This window comes from Dasypus novemcinctus, chromosome 25 (assembly GCF_030445035.2).
Source record: "Dasypus novemcinctus isolate mDasNov1 chromosome 25, mDasNov1.1.hap2, whole genome shotgun sequence".
In the NCBI taxonomy this organism is placed as follows: domain Eukaryota; kingdom Metazoa; phylum Chordata; class Mammalia; order Cingulata; family Dasypodidae; genus Dasypus; species Dasypus novemcinctus.
Window position 1 is genome coordinate 42,201,148 of NC_080697.1, and position 17,808 is coordinate 42,218,955.

The following is a 17,808-nucleotide window of genomic DNA, read 5'->3' on the forward strand; positions in this document are numbered from 1 at the left end:
GCCCTGTGTAGGGAAATTATAAATAAGTCTAACTCTTGTTACATTGGGCAGCATATATTCCAAAGGAAGGCCCACTGACAGGGTACCTAACTCCTGAGCTTGTCTACCCTGCTTTTACTGTCAAGATGTTATTAGAAGAAAAAAAAAAAAGATGTTATTAGAGCCCTTAGGAGCCCCGCTGTTTGAGGCACTGTACTGCAGCAATTAATGTGATCCTGCTGAAACGCGCATAAGCATAACCTCTGCAATGACCTCCCAATTCACTTTGAAATCTCTTAACCATAAAAACTCATTTGTATTTAATATTTCCCCCTTTTCGTCAATGTCTTTTTCCATATGCATTGCTAGTTGGTACTTGGTAATAAGCCCTTGGTGCCAGGGAGGCTTATCCTTGGCAGCCATGTCCCATGCCAAGGATAGTGCGGGGAAGTAGTGTGTTTATAGCTGTGTTTTGCTTAGAGAGAGGCCACATTTGAGCAACAAGGAGGCTTTCAGGAGGTAACTCTTAGGCAATATATAGTACTAGGCTAAGTTTCCATTTCAAAAGAAAATGTTCATAAGTACAATCAATATCAAGGGCCTGGCATAATGGTCTGCCCTCCTTTGCTAGGTACTCCCCATGTACTCAGGAGATTCTTGCCATTCTATTAGAGAATGCAGTAGGACTCCCCACGTTGGGAATCAATATTCTTTTGGTTATTGTGTGTGTCTCCACCCACTGAGACAATGCCCCATGAACACTTGAACATATTCATATACTGTACATATAAGATAATAGATCTTACAGTCATGAAAGGCACAATGTATACAAATTTTTATTTTTATCTTTTTTGTATTTTATTATTTTAAAAATTATAATTTTTTTTTATTAATTTGGTTATTTTTTGCTTCATTTTTGGAGGGGTTTTGGAACACAGAAGGGTCACAACTGTGGCAGGGGAGGATCACTGGTATGGGGTGTCGTCAATGGGAGCTATGTGGGGAGGAGTGCTCTGGAGTATGCCTTATGGTCTATTAGAAAGGAAAGAAGCAAGTGCTGGTAGGAACACACTCAGTAGCCAGAAGGGGCAGCTCACAGCCATCAGCAGCATTGCACACTGAACTGACATGAAAACAAACCTCAGATTTTAAAAAAGGCCAAGCAATTTGGCAATTATGACTGTACCACTGTATTAAAAGAGTTGAACATTGATCATCAAGACAAATCTGTATATTCAGTTGACTCTATAAAATGGCAAGAAAAGTGTGATGCATTTTAAAGTAAATTCTAGCTAAAATGCTTAAAATAACAGGGAAAAAAAGAAAGTTTAAGTAGTCTAAATCAGTACAAAGCTGTATATTTCAATTTTTTTACTAAACCTATGGAAAGAGGTAGTTGTACATCATGATCCCCCTCACACATATAAATATATACACACAAAACTGGAACTAAAGTTTCACTGAATAATTATCCTGAAAACATGCTAGCACATTGTATCTATTCCATTCCATTCTAAAGTAATGCTTGTCCAACTTCCTAAAATGACTTCGTGACCCATTAGTGGGTTGCAGCCCTCAGTTTGAGAAACTTTGGGTTGTTGGAACTCATAGGTAGCTCATTTATTCATTACAATAACAGGGTAACAAGTCCATCTTCCATATAAGAAAAAGAAATTCCAGTAAGTAGTGACGTTGCTGGTAGCGGAACTAGTCAACGACCTAGGTGAGTCTCATGATCAGGTCTTGTGATACAAAGTCCAGTGCACTGACTTCAGGGAGCTTACAATTTCATTAGGAAGATATCTACACTTGGAATTATTAGAGCACTATCTGTGGCTAAATCTTGTTAGTCATGTGGCAGGATAGAAATCATTTTGGAACAGTTACTAAGGAGGCATTATGGCCTTGACTGGAATGATCCATGCATTTCTGTCCGTGTTTCCTTATACTAGTCTGTGTGCACAATAGTTATTATTAATAGATCACATCCCTCCTAACAGAGCTTGAAAATCTTCTTTACAAAGTGGTTCACCAGGCACTTCCATCCTTTACAAAGTAAAATCTGCTTTTGCTCCCTGGATGGTTAAGATCAGAGGCTAGGTAGACAGACTAGAGTTCAGAACCCAATTCTGAATCCTTCTACTTGAGTGACCTCATCTGTAAAATAGGGTGGATGTGACAGTGTTATATGTCAAGCCTGGCATGTGGTAGGTGCTTAATAAATGTAAACTGTTATTATTTAGTTAAGGCAGATTTCCTGTTAAAGGTGGCATTTGAGCTAAAACTGGGTAGTATTTCCGTAGAACAAGACAATGTGTTGTGTGTGTGTGTGTTTAGTGATGGTAAATAGCAAATAAATACAGAGATGGGTCAAAATATGGATTATAGGTGGGCCATGTTCTAAGATGATTACTCTGGTTGTAGTTTGCAAAGTTGGCATGGGAAAGTGTAGGAGTTAGGGGAACTGTGGTTCCAGACAAGAATATTGAACAAAATAGTGAAGTCATGGGAAAATTGTTGGGTCATATGGAAGTAAAAGCAACAAATTAGGGAACATTAAAAAAAAAAAATCACCAAGCTTTGTTTCGCATGTAAAGTTTGAGTGCTATAGAGAGATGTAAAATAATACTCCAAAGTTTTGTTCCTAGGACACTTGTAATACCATTGACAGAAAAGATGGGGGCTGTGTGTATGTACAGCAGAGGAGCTCTATTCGTACACTTGAAATGGGACATCCAGTTAAAGATGCCTTTGGAGGAGGGGGATGAAATACTGGGAAATGATAGCCGGATATATCAATTTTGATCTCATGAACATGAATGATATGCAATTTAAAGCCATGAAAATAGGGAATATTCTGAAAGTGGGAATGTTTGTAGAGAAAAGCAAAGAAGTAAACTGAAACTTTCCTTTAGTGCTTCACTTTAATCTGTCCTCAAGATAGTCCTTATGAGAGCTGATTAACAAGCAAAATCTCTTTATGATGAAGTTCTTTTGATTGTAAGTAGCAAACCCTCTTGAATGGGTTCTAAGATGGACCAATCTTTCCAGAATTGTACTTGATAACTAAAATCTTTTACCAGTTTTATTTTTTGTGCATTTAAAAATGTCCTGGACATAAATTAAGAAGGAGCATAATTAATTCTTCTTTCATTCTTTCTTTCAACAGATATTTATTAAGTGCCTCTTATGGGTCAGTCAGGTTCTGTGCCGGGTGCTTGGAATATATCAGTGAGTAAGACAGACAGACGTGGTCTCTGCTCTTAGAGATTTCCTGTCCTAGCCAGGAAGCCAGACATTAAATGATTGCCATGTGTGAAAGGGAAGCACAAGCTGTTACAAGGGACAATGCTAATGTTCTCTGGGGGATGGGGACAGCTTCCTGGGGGAGGTGATGCTTCATCCAAACGTGGAAGGATGCCGCTCCTCAAGGTGAATAAGAAATAGTTGCTTCCTTTCAGAAGTTTCATCCGTTTTTATCCTAATATGTAAGCCATTTACTTTATGGAAAGAGTTTTGCTCCTTCAGATTTGTTCTTCCCAGTTTTCATCCTGGTTCTATGAAGAGTAATTTCAGATAATTGGCACCTATAGGATCCGTTTGTTCATAATCTTCTGAATTCTCTCTCTTGATCCTTTCTCCTCTTTACCTTGATGTTTGTCCCTAATGAGACACGTAGAATCACACAGCTACGATTGTTTATAGAATTGCCAGTTACCACTCTGAAAATACATAACCAAACACACACCTGTTTTTCTAGAGGTTAATCAAGCTTTGTATGTGTGTGTAGTTGGTTTCTTAGACCACCAGCAAGAATAAGTTTTATTTGGACTCTCCAAGGGCCAGTACGTGGTATCGCTATGTACCTGATGAATCCAGGCCACAAGTTTTCAGTTCTGTTTGGTGAGTTGTGCTTTAGGGTTCTTCGAGCATGTATACAGCCCGTCCATGGATTTTGTTAATAAGAAGTCTTAGAGTGTCTCCCAAGAACCTCTTTTTCTTCTCTTTCCCTGCGTCCTTTACAGTAGTCATTATCAAGTTATGATATTCACTGTGACCTTTAGAACAAAAGTAGTAGTAGACTTTGTTTCCCAAGAAATGAAAGCATTTCTTACAGCCTTCACCTGTAAGAAGTCACAGCCAAGTTATTTTCTGAAGTAAATCAATATTACTGCCTGTACTCTTTCAGCTTTTCTTTTTTTTGCTTCTTTTTGAATTATTATACAGTTTCCTTTTTAAATGTAAAATGTAACTTCTACAGCCACTTTAAATTCATTTTATTGTTTCCTCTGATAATATCACTGAGAAACATAAGCTTTCTTTCAGAGAATTATGTTCCTTGGCCCATACAAAGGCAGACAGACAATCTCTTGGGTGAGGAGAAAATGAAAGCACACCACAGTTTCCACAAGGAAATCCCTCTTTTCCTCCTCTTCGCTTCTTTTCTTCCACTTCTGGAACAACGCTAGACCAAGGTGACCCATTTACTTTAAGCTAGTCCTTACGTTTGGAAGGAAAAATGTTCTTTGGAGCACTCTGCTTCTTCATAATATCCTGTTGACTGTTGATTTGCTTCCTGAAGGTGAGCAACTTATCCCATTTGGGTTCGTACCTGGCATTGACCTCCAGCTGCCCTGGCCTTGCAACAAGTGCTCAGGAATGTACCAGGGCTATAGTGTACATTTGTCCCTGACAAGCAGGCAGGTACCGCACCCGAGTCTCCAATAGTAATCAGGAGTAGTTGGGAGAGTAGATAGAACCTTCCCCACCGCCTAAACAAGACAAAGAAGGAATTTCTTGGGTATGGTAAAACTGTCGACTCCATGGGGGTGTAGCATGAGCAGCTAGCAGTGAGGATTTGGGGCAGAGGGTGTGCCCGGAAGCTCTACCTCTGACTGGTAGAGTGCTATGTTTTTGTTATTTGTTGCTCTTTGTTTGATGCCAACTTTCTGAATATTTGCCATGAGGTACCTTTAATTCTTGCTTTTTAAAGATTTATTTTATTTATTTATTCTCCACCCACCCCCTCATCCCTCATTGTTTGCGCTTGCTGTCTACTCTCTATGCCTGTTTGTTGTGTGCTCATCTTTTTTTCAGGAAGCACTGGGAACGGAACCCAGGACCTCCCATGTGGTAGGCAGGCACCCAATCACTGAAGCCCCATAGTCCACTCCCTGCTTGTTGTTTCTCTCATTGTGTTTCCTTGTTGAGTCTCTTCTCTTCATTGCTTCATCTCGTTGCATCATCTTGTTGCATCAGCTCGCTGTCTTACTAGTCTTCTTTAGGAGGCACTGGGAACCAGTTGCTTTGGACCACATGTGTGGAAGGCAGGCATCCAATTGCTTGAGCCACATCCACTTCCCTACCTTTAACTCTTAATGTTAGCATCTGTCACCCACTATCTAGTTGTGATACCTCACGGAGTATAACTTAAGATCCTCCATCTGCAGTAGTATATAATGTCAATTGATTTGTACGTTATTTTTCATAAGGTTAACTCTGTTTGCTTCTGTTTTTTGAATCTTTGACTATATTTAATACTTAACTATCTGAAATCTTATGGTTAGCTTATTTTGAATAATTTGGGTTTTCCTGACCACTGAGGTTTACTTAAGTTAAACCTCAAAACTTGAAAAAAAGAGATTCTAGATGGAAAATTTTCTAAGATATATTTCGATATTTACTACTTTTTACACAGAGCTTATGGAACATAAATCACAGTGATTCTTGGCCATGATTAAGAACAATTATGCACACAGGCTGTAATACAGTGTTACCCTTAGGGTTTTGAAGAGTGCATGAAATACCCTCAGATTATTGTTTCTTTGTTTTTTTCAGTCTTTGTCCATAAATAACTTTATTTTGCCTTAATTTTTGAAGGTTTTTTTTAACGAATCAGTTTTATTGATAGATATTAATAAAGCATAAATCCATCCAAAGTGTAAAATCAGTGGTATTCAGTGTAATCACGTTTGTGCATTCATCACCCCAATTACTCCCAGAGCACTTTCATTATTCCAATAATAATAATAAGCAAAAAACAAACAAAACTCATTACTTCTCAGTCTCTCTATGCTTCCCCTGCCATGATATAGCTGCTATTCTTTTTCCTTCTCTCCAGTATATTTGTATTTATATTTTGTCGACAGTTTTATGTGTGCAATATCACCTATATTCGTGTTTTACTTTTATACAATCCCATGCTACAGTTTTTAGTTTTCCTTCTAGTAATATATATGACCTTAGACTTTCCCTTTCAAACACTGTCAATCCCATACAATAGCACAGCTAATTACAAACACCATGATAACCATTTCTGTTCATTTCCAAAGATTTGCCAACAACCTTTTTACTGATTCTGCACAGATTAACCCTCAGCTTTACATTCTTGACCCTCCTTCTATTTTCTGGTAACCTGTAATCTAATATGCCTTTTTACTTCCTCCATTTTTGCTTCCTTCCTTCCAGTCCACTGCTCTTAAGTTATCAGTTCTTACAGCTTGCTGTATTACCCATTTTCTGCTTAAAACAGCCCTTCTGACAAATACACTGGTTCTATTTTCTTGTAGACATAGAAAATCAGATAACCAAATATGTTAGAACTGTGTGTAAATAAAGGAGGAAGGGCCTGAGAATGTTCCTATCAAATAATAATTTAGTGCATGGATTTTGATAGTTCAGAGACCTTTAAACCTTTTCTCATTTTAGGGCTGTTGGCTCTATTCCAAACATGAATTACTAGTAGTTAGCTAGATTTACTTTGAAATAGTATCATTTTTATAAGGTATATCTTATCTGGAATTCCTCACTCTTATTTGGATTCATCAGGAAGTATTTATCAAGGGCCATGTACCCCAATTTTGATGGTCATTGTGGGGAATATAAAAAAAAAGTTTTAATAAATTGTATCTGCCCTCCAGATGCCTTTGGTTTGGCGGGGGAAGCCTTAGTCACTGAAGAAAGTAGCCTTGGGTTTGTGTTTGTAAGTCATCAGCAGTGGTCTGCGGGAGAGGTTGTGAGTAGTTTATAAGCTGTTAACTTTTCTTCATCAGTAGGTAATCTTCCATGTGAAATTGGCTCATTCTTACCCTGTAGTTTGTGAGTTACCTGGGAATCTCTAGCTTTCTGGAGTTTGCGTTAACAATTTCAGGTACCTTTGAAATACCTTTAAGATTGTGGTTTTTCTAACCCAATATTGGCCAGTAAATGTCACTGTATTTATGGTTATAGACTATACACGTTCTCTTTGTTTGAGCTCTGTATATATGTGTGTGTGTGTGTGTGTGTGTGTGTGTGTGTGTGTGTGGAGGGCATACATAAGTTGTAAGTAAGATCCGGTGAGGCTCTTTTAAATCAATCGAAATTTATTGCTGCTAGTATGAAGAAATGATCTAGCACAGGTAAGTGCATTGTTATCTACCAAGACAAGAGCCATGGTTGCCATATGCATCTTTCTCTCCCTGCATTGTATTCTTCTTTGGAATTCGTTGCCAAATTGTCTGAACTCTACATGAAAGTTTACCTGTGAAAACAAGCTACCAAAAGAAGTTTGATCATCTTGCTCTAAAGAAATACCTTCAAAATTAAAATTGATCATTATGTTAACTGCATAGGAGCAGAGTATTTGATAACCAGATTTTTAGGCATTCTTCTAGCCACTGTTTTCAAATTCTGTTTCCTGAATATCATCTATGTTTTATTGTTATTAGAAAAGGTACAGTGAACTCTCTATCTAATTTAGGAGTGGCATACCTGTAATCATAATACTAAATATTGCCTTTCAGAGCTTTGTATGTGTTCCTTAAACTGTAAATGAGAAAAAAGTTGTGGTTTTGAATTATATTAATGCTGTGATTAAAAGTAATAATAGCTCCATTGAAAGTCTTGAGATAATAATACAAGAGAGGTATACCTGGAGATGCCCTAATCAATCGGTATTATGCTCAGTTTAAAAAAGAAATATTACAGTCTTTTATTGATGTCATCTGTGAATTCTAGAACATAGTACTCAGTTAACTGTTAGAGTACATGAAATGAAATTCTCCTTTTTATAAGCACTTGAAAAGTTTCATCAGGAAAGACAAAATCCATGTTTGTGGTCAAAGGGAAATATACTTGATCTTTGTCCCAGAGAAGTGATATTTAAGTCTTCCGTTAATTTTTCAAATATGCGTTGTACAGTTAGGATTTTTCAGCTGCAGGTACTGGGGAACTAACACAAATTGGTTAAAACATGGGAAAATTTTCTCATGTAACAGGGACTACACTGAGCCTGGCATATCGAAGTTGCAGCCCCCTTTTCTTCCTCTAAAGACTCTGTGGGAGAAATATTCCTTGTCTCCTCCAGGCAGATTCTGGGGGTTCCAGGCATTCTCTTGCTTATGGCTGTGTATCCCAGCCTTTGCCTCCATCTTCAGGGGGGCATCTTCCTCCTCTTCTCTTCTCATTTGTTTGTCTCCAATGTCTCCCTGCCATGTTCGTATAGAGACACTTGTCATTGGATTTACGGACAACCCTGATAATCTAGGATCCTTTCATTTCAAGAGCTTTAACTTAATTATATCTTCAAAGACCCTTTTTCCAAGTAAATTGTCATTCACAAGCTTGTTTTTTTTTTGGTGGGGGGGACATGATTCAATCCACTACAACAGCCTATCAAAATTCCCAGCATCCAAAGGATGGAAGAGAATATTGCTTCCTGTTGTTCCTTAATCCCCATCCCTCTCAGCAGACCTCCCTTCATGCCTTGTTGGCCAGAATATGGTTAGATGTCCGCTCTTAAAGCAGTCACTGGCAGGGGGAATGGCATCGCGACGACTGAGACTAATTATTTGGATAAAAGAGATGTTGATGAAACTACCACAGTGTCTACCATAAGTACTGCCAAACAGTAATTTCCATAAAGGCTTCTAAGGATTATGGGTTAGGAAAAGAGCTTGCTGAATTATGAAGGATACCTATAAAAGCCCTTAGGTACAAGTTTGAGTATCTCAAATGCATCGTGGTAATTTTTGATGCTTCTCTTTTTCTTAGTGTTTCATGGGAGCCAATGGGAGATGGGAAGAAAATAATTTCATTGGCTGATAACCATATCCTGCTGTGGGATTTACAAGAAAGCTCAAGCCAAGCTGTGGTAAGTATGAAGAATTACGAAGTTTTTTGTAGCATCGTTGTTGTTTTTTGATTTGGTCCTTCAGGTTGAATTCAGAATACAGTTCTTGATTCATTTATGTTTAGAATTTAGACATTAATTATGGAATAATAAAAGAATGGGCTGAATCACCAAAGAATTGAGTGATTGGTTCTTTCAGGTGAAAGCAGTCCAGGAGTTGGGCCTTAGGAACAGGTACACATATTACACAGAGCCCTGGGAGCTGGCAGAACTCCCACTTTCTGTCATAATCGGTCCAAAGGAGAAGATGGAATATCCAAAAGTATATTCTTCTATTTCGAGTATATTGTCTTTTTATTGAATGGAGTTTTTAAAGTAGATTTGGTTTAAATCACAATTTTAAGTAGGTACACCTATAAAATACTCATTTAGTAGTGTTGACTAACATTTTTAATGGATTTGCATGAAGTTATGAAAATAATGATGAAGATCGTGACTTGTCCTTTAAGTTTATCTTCCGCTCATTCATTCCCATTATGTATTCAGTCACATGGAATTTGGTTACCAAAGCATGTTAACTGTTCCTATGTATGTGGTCATATGACTACTAGGACCTATAAAAAAAGCCTCACTGTTCCATCTGACACTCCACAAATCACCTTTCAGGATACAACTGCGACGTAAGCGAAAGAGCTTGCTCTTCACAATTCCCACATCTCACAACAGAACTCATTCATTTTCAGATCTTTAATATTTTGCACTTCCTTTCTTTGGAACTACTTTTGCTTTTACGTATTGATCTTTTGGACTACTTTGTCTTTCATGAGCACATATTCTACTTTTTTGTAGATATTTTTTATGCTGAATTACTTAACTTTTTTTCCTTTAAGGCTTAAAATATACAGGATTCCTATTTGGATTGATGGAAATGTTTTGGTAATGGATGGTGATGATGATCACACCACATTTTGAACGTAATTAACAGCACTGAAATATATATCTGAATGTGGTTAAAAGGGGAAATGTTAGATTGTATATGTGGTAACAGAATAAACATTTTTAAAAAATGGCATGGAATTGCACTACGCAAATAGTGAACCCATAAGAATAAACATGGACTATAGTTAATAGTATAATTATAAAAATGTGCTTTCATCAGTTGCAACAAATGTTCCACACCAGTGCTAGGTGTTAATAAAAGGGTGGTATATGGGAATCCTGTATTTTATGCATAATTGTTTCCTAAACCCACAACTTCTCTAATAAAGGGAAAGAAAACATGGAACAGTACAAACATACACAGACACCCAAATGCAGTTTTGTATGCATTCATAAGTTTATTGAATTTGCTTGTGTCAAAGTCATAAAGTAGAGCAAAATTAAGAATAAGTAATTTGAAGTGATAGCACTTATAGTATCCCTTATACCTAGGGAGGCCAAAATGTTTAAGCATAGTAGAAAGGGAATTGGGAACAAGATCTGTTTGATAGAGTTCTTTCGTTATGGCTTTGTCTTATATTTATTTGTTCCTGTGATGCTTATTTAGCTCTTTTCCTCCATATTCCCTTACAATAGTATATGGATATTATATCCTTTCTTTACCCCCCTGGGTTGAAGAGTGGCATGAATAATGCTTCGCCGTTGTTAATATATGGTGTATAAGTTACAGTTTTAAAAAGTATTACATTACCCGTTAAAGTTTTAAACTCTCAATGGTCAAAAGGAAATCCTAAGTCCTTCACTGTGAAATTAAGAGTTGGTATGTTTTCCTAAGGCATTAATAATATTTGAGGAAAAATCACTATTTTTATTTTAAAAATTTAAATAAGTTATTATCTCTGTATCATGAAGTAGAATGCAAACTTCACATTAACTTCTTTCTGAGAGAAAAGCACACAATTGTTTATTTTGACCGAAAGTAGACCTGTTGCAAAGTGAGTTTCAAACTGCAGCATGAAAGACTTAAGTTAGAATGATTGAAACATTTGTGTTGACTATAAAACATTGCAAATGATTAACAAAGTAAGCTATGTAATCTCTCCAGAAGTGTTTAAAACAGAGCATTTTTTTGGTATTGGTTTCAGATTATTTTAGTGGGTCTTAACTCAAGATAGTAGAATAGGTTAGTAGACTCTCAAGGTTCCTGTCTATCACATTCACTTTTATAATCAAATAGGAAACTTGAAGAAATTTTGTGTTTAAGATTGGCTTCTATATAAGCTACACCTGCAGGTCCCCAGAGGGTGAATATGTATTCAAAGTCTTCCCACTTTTAGGAGGACTCTGATGGAAAGTCTGGGACATGTTCGATGGTATTCCTTCTCTAATCCTCTTCCTTCAACGTGCATTTTAATAAGGTATTCCTAATTAACTGTAAGCATAAAGAAACAAAAGAAAAAATAGATCAATTGGACTTACCAAAATTTAAAGTTTTTGTGCTTCAAAAAACACCTTCAAGAAAGTAAAAGATAACCCACAGAATGAGAGGATATATTTGCAAATCATATCTCCGATAAGAGACTGGTACCCAGAATACATAAAGAAACTCTGACAACTCAGTAATAAAAAGACAAATAACCTAAGTTAAAAATGGGCCAAGAATCTGAATAGACATTTCTCCAAAGATGATATAGAAATGGGAAAAGCACAGGTCAAGGTGTTCGACATCATTAGTCATTAGGGAAACACAAATCAAAACCACACTGAGATATCACTTCATACTCCTAGGATGGCTAATAAAAAAAGATGGATAGTTAAAAATGTTGGCAAGGATGTGAAGGAATTAGAACCCTCTGACATTGCTGGTGGAAATATAAATGGCACTGCCACTTTGGAAAACAGTTTGGCAGTTCCTCAAAAAGTTAAACATAGAGTTACCAAATAAATCAGCAATTCCTAAGTAGATACCAAAGATAATTGAAAACATATGTCCACACAGAAAACTCGTACACTAATGTTCATAGTAGCAGTATTCACAATAGTGAAAAAAGTGGGAACAACCTGAATGTCCATTAATTGATGAATGAATAAATAAAATGTGCTGTAACCATACAATGGACTATTATACAATCACAAAAAAGAATGAAGTACTGAAACATGCTACATAAACCTTGAAAATGTGCTAAATGAAAGAAGCCAGGCACAAAAGACCACGTATGATATAATTCCATTTATATGAAACACCCATACTAGGCAAATTCAAAGGGGCAGGAAGTAGATTAGTGCTTATCAGGAACAGAAGATGGGGGGATGGTGAGTGGCTGCTAACAGTTATAAGATTTCTTTGGGGGAGATAAAATGTACTAGAATCAGATAGTGGTGATGGTTACACAACTCTGTGAATAAGCTAAAGCCACTGAATGGCATACTTTAAAAGGGTGACTTTTATGGTATGTGAATTACATCTCAAATCTTTAAAATACCTAACGTTTCTAAAATTATTTAACCAGTGATGCATAAGTACAATTTTAAAGAGACAGATGAATAAACCAGGTCCCAATACAGTATGTAAGGATTTGCCGTATCCTTAAGGAAGGGTGTGTGTGGGGGAGGGTATGTGGGCTCAGAGAGAAGGCACCAAAATGTTAATCAGGATGATGTTGGGATGGTAGAATTCAGGATGATTTTCATTTTCTTCTTGTTATTTTTTTTTGTATTTTCTAAATGTTTTACAATGAGTTAGAATAAAAATAAACTTTTCTTTCTTTCTATTTTAAAAGAAGACTTTCCTGTTGCAATGCCAGGCCTCAGGACAGGCTCCAGTGGGAGACATTGGGGTCGAGAGCACAGTTCCTGGTCTAAGGAGGGCCTGAGTGGAGCGACCTGAGCACTTAGCACGCTCTACTTAGTGGGGAGAATGCCAAGAAGAAACTAAACCTACAATCCATGCATTTGCATTCAGCTGTTCTCATTCGCCCCAACTTTGCAGTCCCCTTTTATAATCAAACTGTGAACACATCTCCAGACCCTAAGTCACCTCAAAATGATTTTATGGTAGGGTGATTAATCTGTAACTTATTTTTCTGCAGAGACCAATTTAGTTTTCTCTCCCCTCTCTTTTCTTATCCCCTGTCAGCAGTTCTGTCAATATCACTTGGTGACCCTCCACTGTGCTATCTAATACAGAAGCCTTCCTATCGATTGCAGCCATCTTCACACCAAGCTTCTCAATTTTTTTTTTTTTATTGTTTGAGGATATTACCTTCTGTGGTGAATCTAATCTTATGCTCACTGCATCATTACCTTTTGCAATTAAATTGGAGATTCTTTGCCATTTATAATCATTAGCAGAACTCGGGGGAGGTCTGGAGTGGGAGGTTCCATGGGTTCCACAGATCGTGATGAAGGCAGAGAGGATGATTGCCCTGTTTGGATTGGTGCTCATTTATCTCTAGGTCCAGCAGCTTTCATTAGCTATGGAAATAAATAGCTTTCATCAAGGTGCAGACAGCGGCAGAGCAAAAAGGAAGGTTGCGGTTACTCCTGCACTGAAAATTTGCAGCCTCCTCTGCCTTCTTTTCATGATTAACATAGGAACTTCTTAAGGAGGGACACCTAGAGAGTGTAACACATCCAGAGTGCCGCCTGCTTGGCTTTACAGGGCCTAGAAGCATCGGCATGGAGGCAGACCTCTTTGAAAGGAGAGACTAGGCTTCAGGGGCAACCTTTTTTTTTTTGGCTAGAATTTTCTAATCAGAGATTTAAAAAAATATTACAGGAAGATCAAATAAATATAAATGGGGGGAGCTTATAGTGAAGGGAAAATCAAAATGCAACTAAAATAGGGCCCAGTGTAAATATAAAATATGTGTTTTTTGTTTGGGGACAAAGAGAGGAAAGTGGGTAGAAGCTGAGAGTTTAATGTTAGGATTAATGAGAAGGGGCAGAATCAGAACATGGGTAGGTTGAAGAAGTCCCCTGTTTTCTTACAATTCCTTGTATGTAGGTTTATTCTAGCACCTTACCACAGTGTGTTGTAATCTGGTTTATTTCATCTTTCTTGTTCTCCAAACTTAATTCCTTGAGAGAAGAGATTGTGGCGTAGGAGAAAGAAATAGAGACTTGTTAAGTTAGCTTAATTGATTCACTTAGTTTTAAAGTTTATAATTTAAAGTCTGAAACCTGACAGGCTGGATTCAAATGCTGACTCTACCATCCCCTAGCAATGAAACCATGGGTCCACTCTCATGTTCTTGTCTAGAAATGAATATGAATTTCTACATTGTTGTGATTGTTATGGGGATGTTGTAGAAGCTGTTAATTATTCCCCAGTATCTGTTTTCTTTTTTCTTTAGTAATCGAGCCAGTATAAACACCTCATTTCCTGGCTTTCTTTGCAGCTTAGTGCACCCATTTGACTACATATTAAACTCATCTAGGAAGTTCTGTGTGTGTGTGTGTGTGTGTGTATTATCAGTGCCTGGTCTTAACCTAGACCCAACTGAATTAGAATCTTCCACAATCTTCTTATTCTTGCACTTTTAGTTTTAAAAGTTTCTCTGGAGACTCTCACATTTTACCAGGATTAGGAACAATTGCCATAAAAGGACCAAATTAGGTTTGCCTTAAGTTGGTCAAATAGGGCCTCAAGAGATTTTTCCCCCATGTTTTTATTTTTATGTTTTTGAATTAAGCTTTCATTTTGAGATAATTGTAGATTCACATGCAGTTGTGCAGACTAATGCAGAAAGATCCCTTGCACCCTTTGAAAGGTTTTCCCTAATAGTAGCATCTTGCAGAAGCTATAGTACAATACTATAACCAGGTACTGGCGATTATACAGTCAGGATACAGCATATACTATCACCCCTAGTGTCAGGTGTGTTGTCCTTTATAACCACACGCACTTCCCACTCCACCCCTCCTTAACCTCTGGCACTAATCTGTTCTCTATTTCTATCATTCTGTCATTTCAAGAATGTTGTATTGGGGAGTGGGGATTGCTCTGGTTGAGCACCTGCTTCACTTGTATGAGGTCCCAGGTTCAATCCCTGGTACCTCCTAACAAAAAACAAAACAAAGACAAGGGGAGCAGAAGTCACTCAAGTGATCGAACGCCTGCTTCCCATGTACGAGGTCCCAGGCTCGATCCCCGGTACCTCCTAAAAACAAAAACAAACAAACAAATGAAAAAAACCCAGCTTTCATTGGGAATGGATGTTGCTCAGTGGTTGAGCCCCTGCTTCCCATGTACGAGGTCCTGGGTTCAATCCCTGGTACCTCCTAAATTTTTTTAAAAATGTCATATAAATGGATGTAATCTTTTGAGATGGACCTTTGCGTTCAGCATACCTCTCTGGAGATTCATCTAGGTTTGTGTGTGTATCAATAGTTCATTCCTTTTTATCACTGAGTAGTATGCCATGGAACAGATGTACCACAGTTTGTGTGCCCACTCGCCTGCTAATAGACATCTTGTTTGTTTTTGCTATTGTGAATAAAGCCACAACATTTGTCTACAGGAATCTGTGTGGACCTAAGTCTACATTTCTCTGGGATAAATGCTTAAGGGCTCATTTGCTGGGTCATGTGGTAATTGCATGCTTTGTTTTTAAAGAAACTGCTAAACTGTTTTCCAGAGTGACTGTAACAGTTTGTCCACATCCTGGCCAGTATTTGATGCTGTCACAATTTAAAAATTTTAACCACTCTGATAGGGGTGTCCCTAAGGGCTCATACTATTGCCCATTAACTGGACTGTTTCTGCTTCTGTTGTTGAGTTTCAAGGTTTCTTTATGTATTCTGTATATCAGTCCTTTATAAGATATGTAGCTTGCAAATATTTTCTCCCATTCTGGCACTTGTCTTTCCATCTTATTGACAGGGTCTTCTGCAGTGCAGAAGTTTTCATTTTGATAGAGTCCAATTCATCAGCTTTTCCTTTTATGAATTATGCTTTTGGTGTCAGATCTAAAAACTCTGTGACGAGCCCTAGCTCTCAAAGATTGTCTCCCTTTTTTTTTGAAGTTTTATATTTTACATTTAAGCCGGTGATCTCTTCTGCACTGACTGTTGTATGAGGCCCCTCTCCAGCCTTCTCTGCCACTGCCCTGGTGGGGTAGTTTGGGTACCTCCTGACAGCCTGGCGAGGGTGGAAGGCTGGTGTGGGTGGGACTGGGGGCTCAGTTTTTTCTGTAGTGTTTGGCTAAAATCTTGCTAGGCTGCCTCTCTGCCGATCTTTGGACAGGACAGGTCAGACTTTTCTGTGGGCTTTTTTTTTTTTTTTAATGCCTGCACCTGTTGGTGCTTTTAGGTTGCTGCTGCTTCTACTCCAAGCCTCAGGTAGATGAGGCAAAAAGAGCACGCAGGGAGCACACCACCGTGTCCATGTCGCTCTTGTGTCCCAAGGCTCCTAGCTGGCCCGGCCTCGTTCCTCCACCTTTCAGAGTCATTGTAATGCTTGTTGGGATGTCATGTCTGGGGCAGAAGAGGGAAAAGTGCATCTCCCTAGAAGCAGAAGCTCTTGGAAAGATTTTAAAGGTCACCTGTCCCTCCTCAAGTAACCCTTCCTTCCCACCTTACGGTGCCTGAAGATCTTTGATAAGATGAATACTCTTTCACCATACAATTAAAGACAAAAGTCTTAACATTCCAAATGCCTGTTTAGTATGAGATAAGTCCTGTTTGTATGTCATCACTCAGCAACTGTAAACGGGCAGTGTGAGGAAAGCAAGTAGGAGGAAACCGCAAGACAGTTTATTGGAATTGTCTATAAAATCTAAAATGTGCCTTACACATATCATGGATAGGAGGAACTCACTAAGTATTTCTTGTGGAATTCAGGTTTGAGTTATATCAGTAAAAACATCAGTCATGCTCTGAACATACCAGAATGCTTATGGCCAAATTAATTTGACAAGTATTTATTGAGCTCCCTTTGGAGAGTGATATGCTTTTTTCAACAGATTGTCATTTCTCAGTAATTTTAAAGTAGTCCATTAAAAAGAAGACAAAGGAAAGCAGGTGTGGCTCAAGGAGTTAGGCCCCTGCCTACCACACGGGAGGTCCTGGGTTTGGCTCCCGGTCCATCCTAAAGAAGACGAGCAAGACAGTGAGCTGACGCAACAAGATGACACAACAAAGAGACACAGTGAGAGACACAAGTGGGAGTGGAGGTGGCCCAAGACACTGGGCACCTCCCTCCCACATGGGAAGTCCTAGGTTTAGTTCCCAGTGCCTCCTAAAAAGAAGACGAGCACACAATGAGCAGACACAGAGAGCATACAGCAAGCACAAAACAGTGTGTGTGGGGGGGTGGGGGGATTGGGATGAGGGAGAGATATAAATACATAAAATAAATCTTTAAAAAAAAAGAATAGGCCCTATGATCTTGTCACTTGTTCATTTGACAGATGAGAAAAACAAGGCTCAGGAAGTTAAGGAGTTTTCTGAAGATAGCCAGGTTGGGTGACAGTTTTGGACTAGAATTCAGGTCTGAGTCTGTTCCCATGCATTCAACAAATACATTTACTGAGGACTTACTATGTGCTGAGCACTGTGCTTATTCTCCTTCAGAATTTGTGGGTCATTATTTGAATATCTTGAACGATTGGTAGTATTTTGTCCTGTGTAGGTGGATTTGATTTTTAGAAAAAGTCAAAAGTTTTTTGGAACAAAATCTGGTAAATAAGGTAGCTAACCAAGCTTTGTAAAGCTGGTTTAATGGAGAACACATTAAAACTACATGAAAACTGGTTTTCTCGTGAAATTACTAAAGA

At 38.1% G+C, this 17,808-nt stretch overlaps 1 protein-coding gene across 1 annotated transcript in view; it reads left to right on the plus strand.

Moving 5' to 3' along the window:
• Positions 1–17,808, plus strand: part of EIPR1 (EARP complex and GARP complex interacting protein 1) — a 213,665-nt gene that overhangs the window by 174,241 nt on the left and 21,616 nt on the right. The window contains exon 5 of the mRNA XM_004480926.5: positions 9,013–9,112. Coding sequence (XP_004480983.1) covers positions 9,013–9,112 — 100 coding nt within the window. The remainder of the gene's footprint in view (positions 1–9,012; positions 9,113–17,808) is intronic.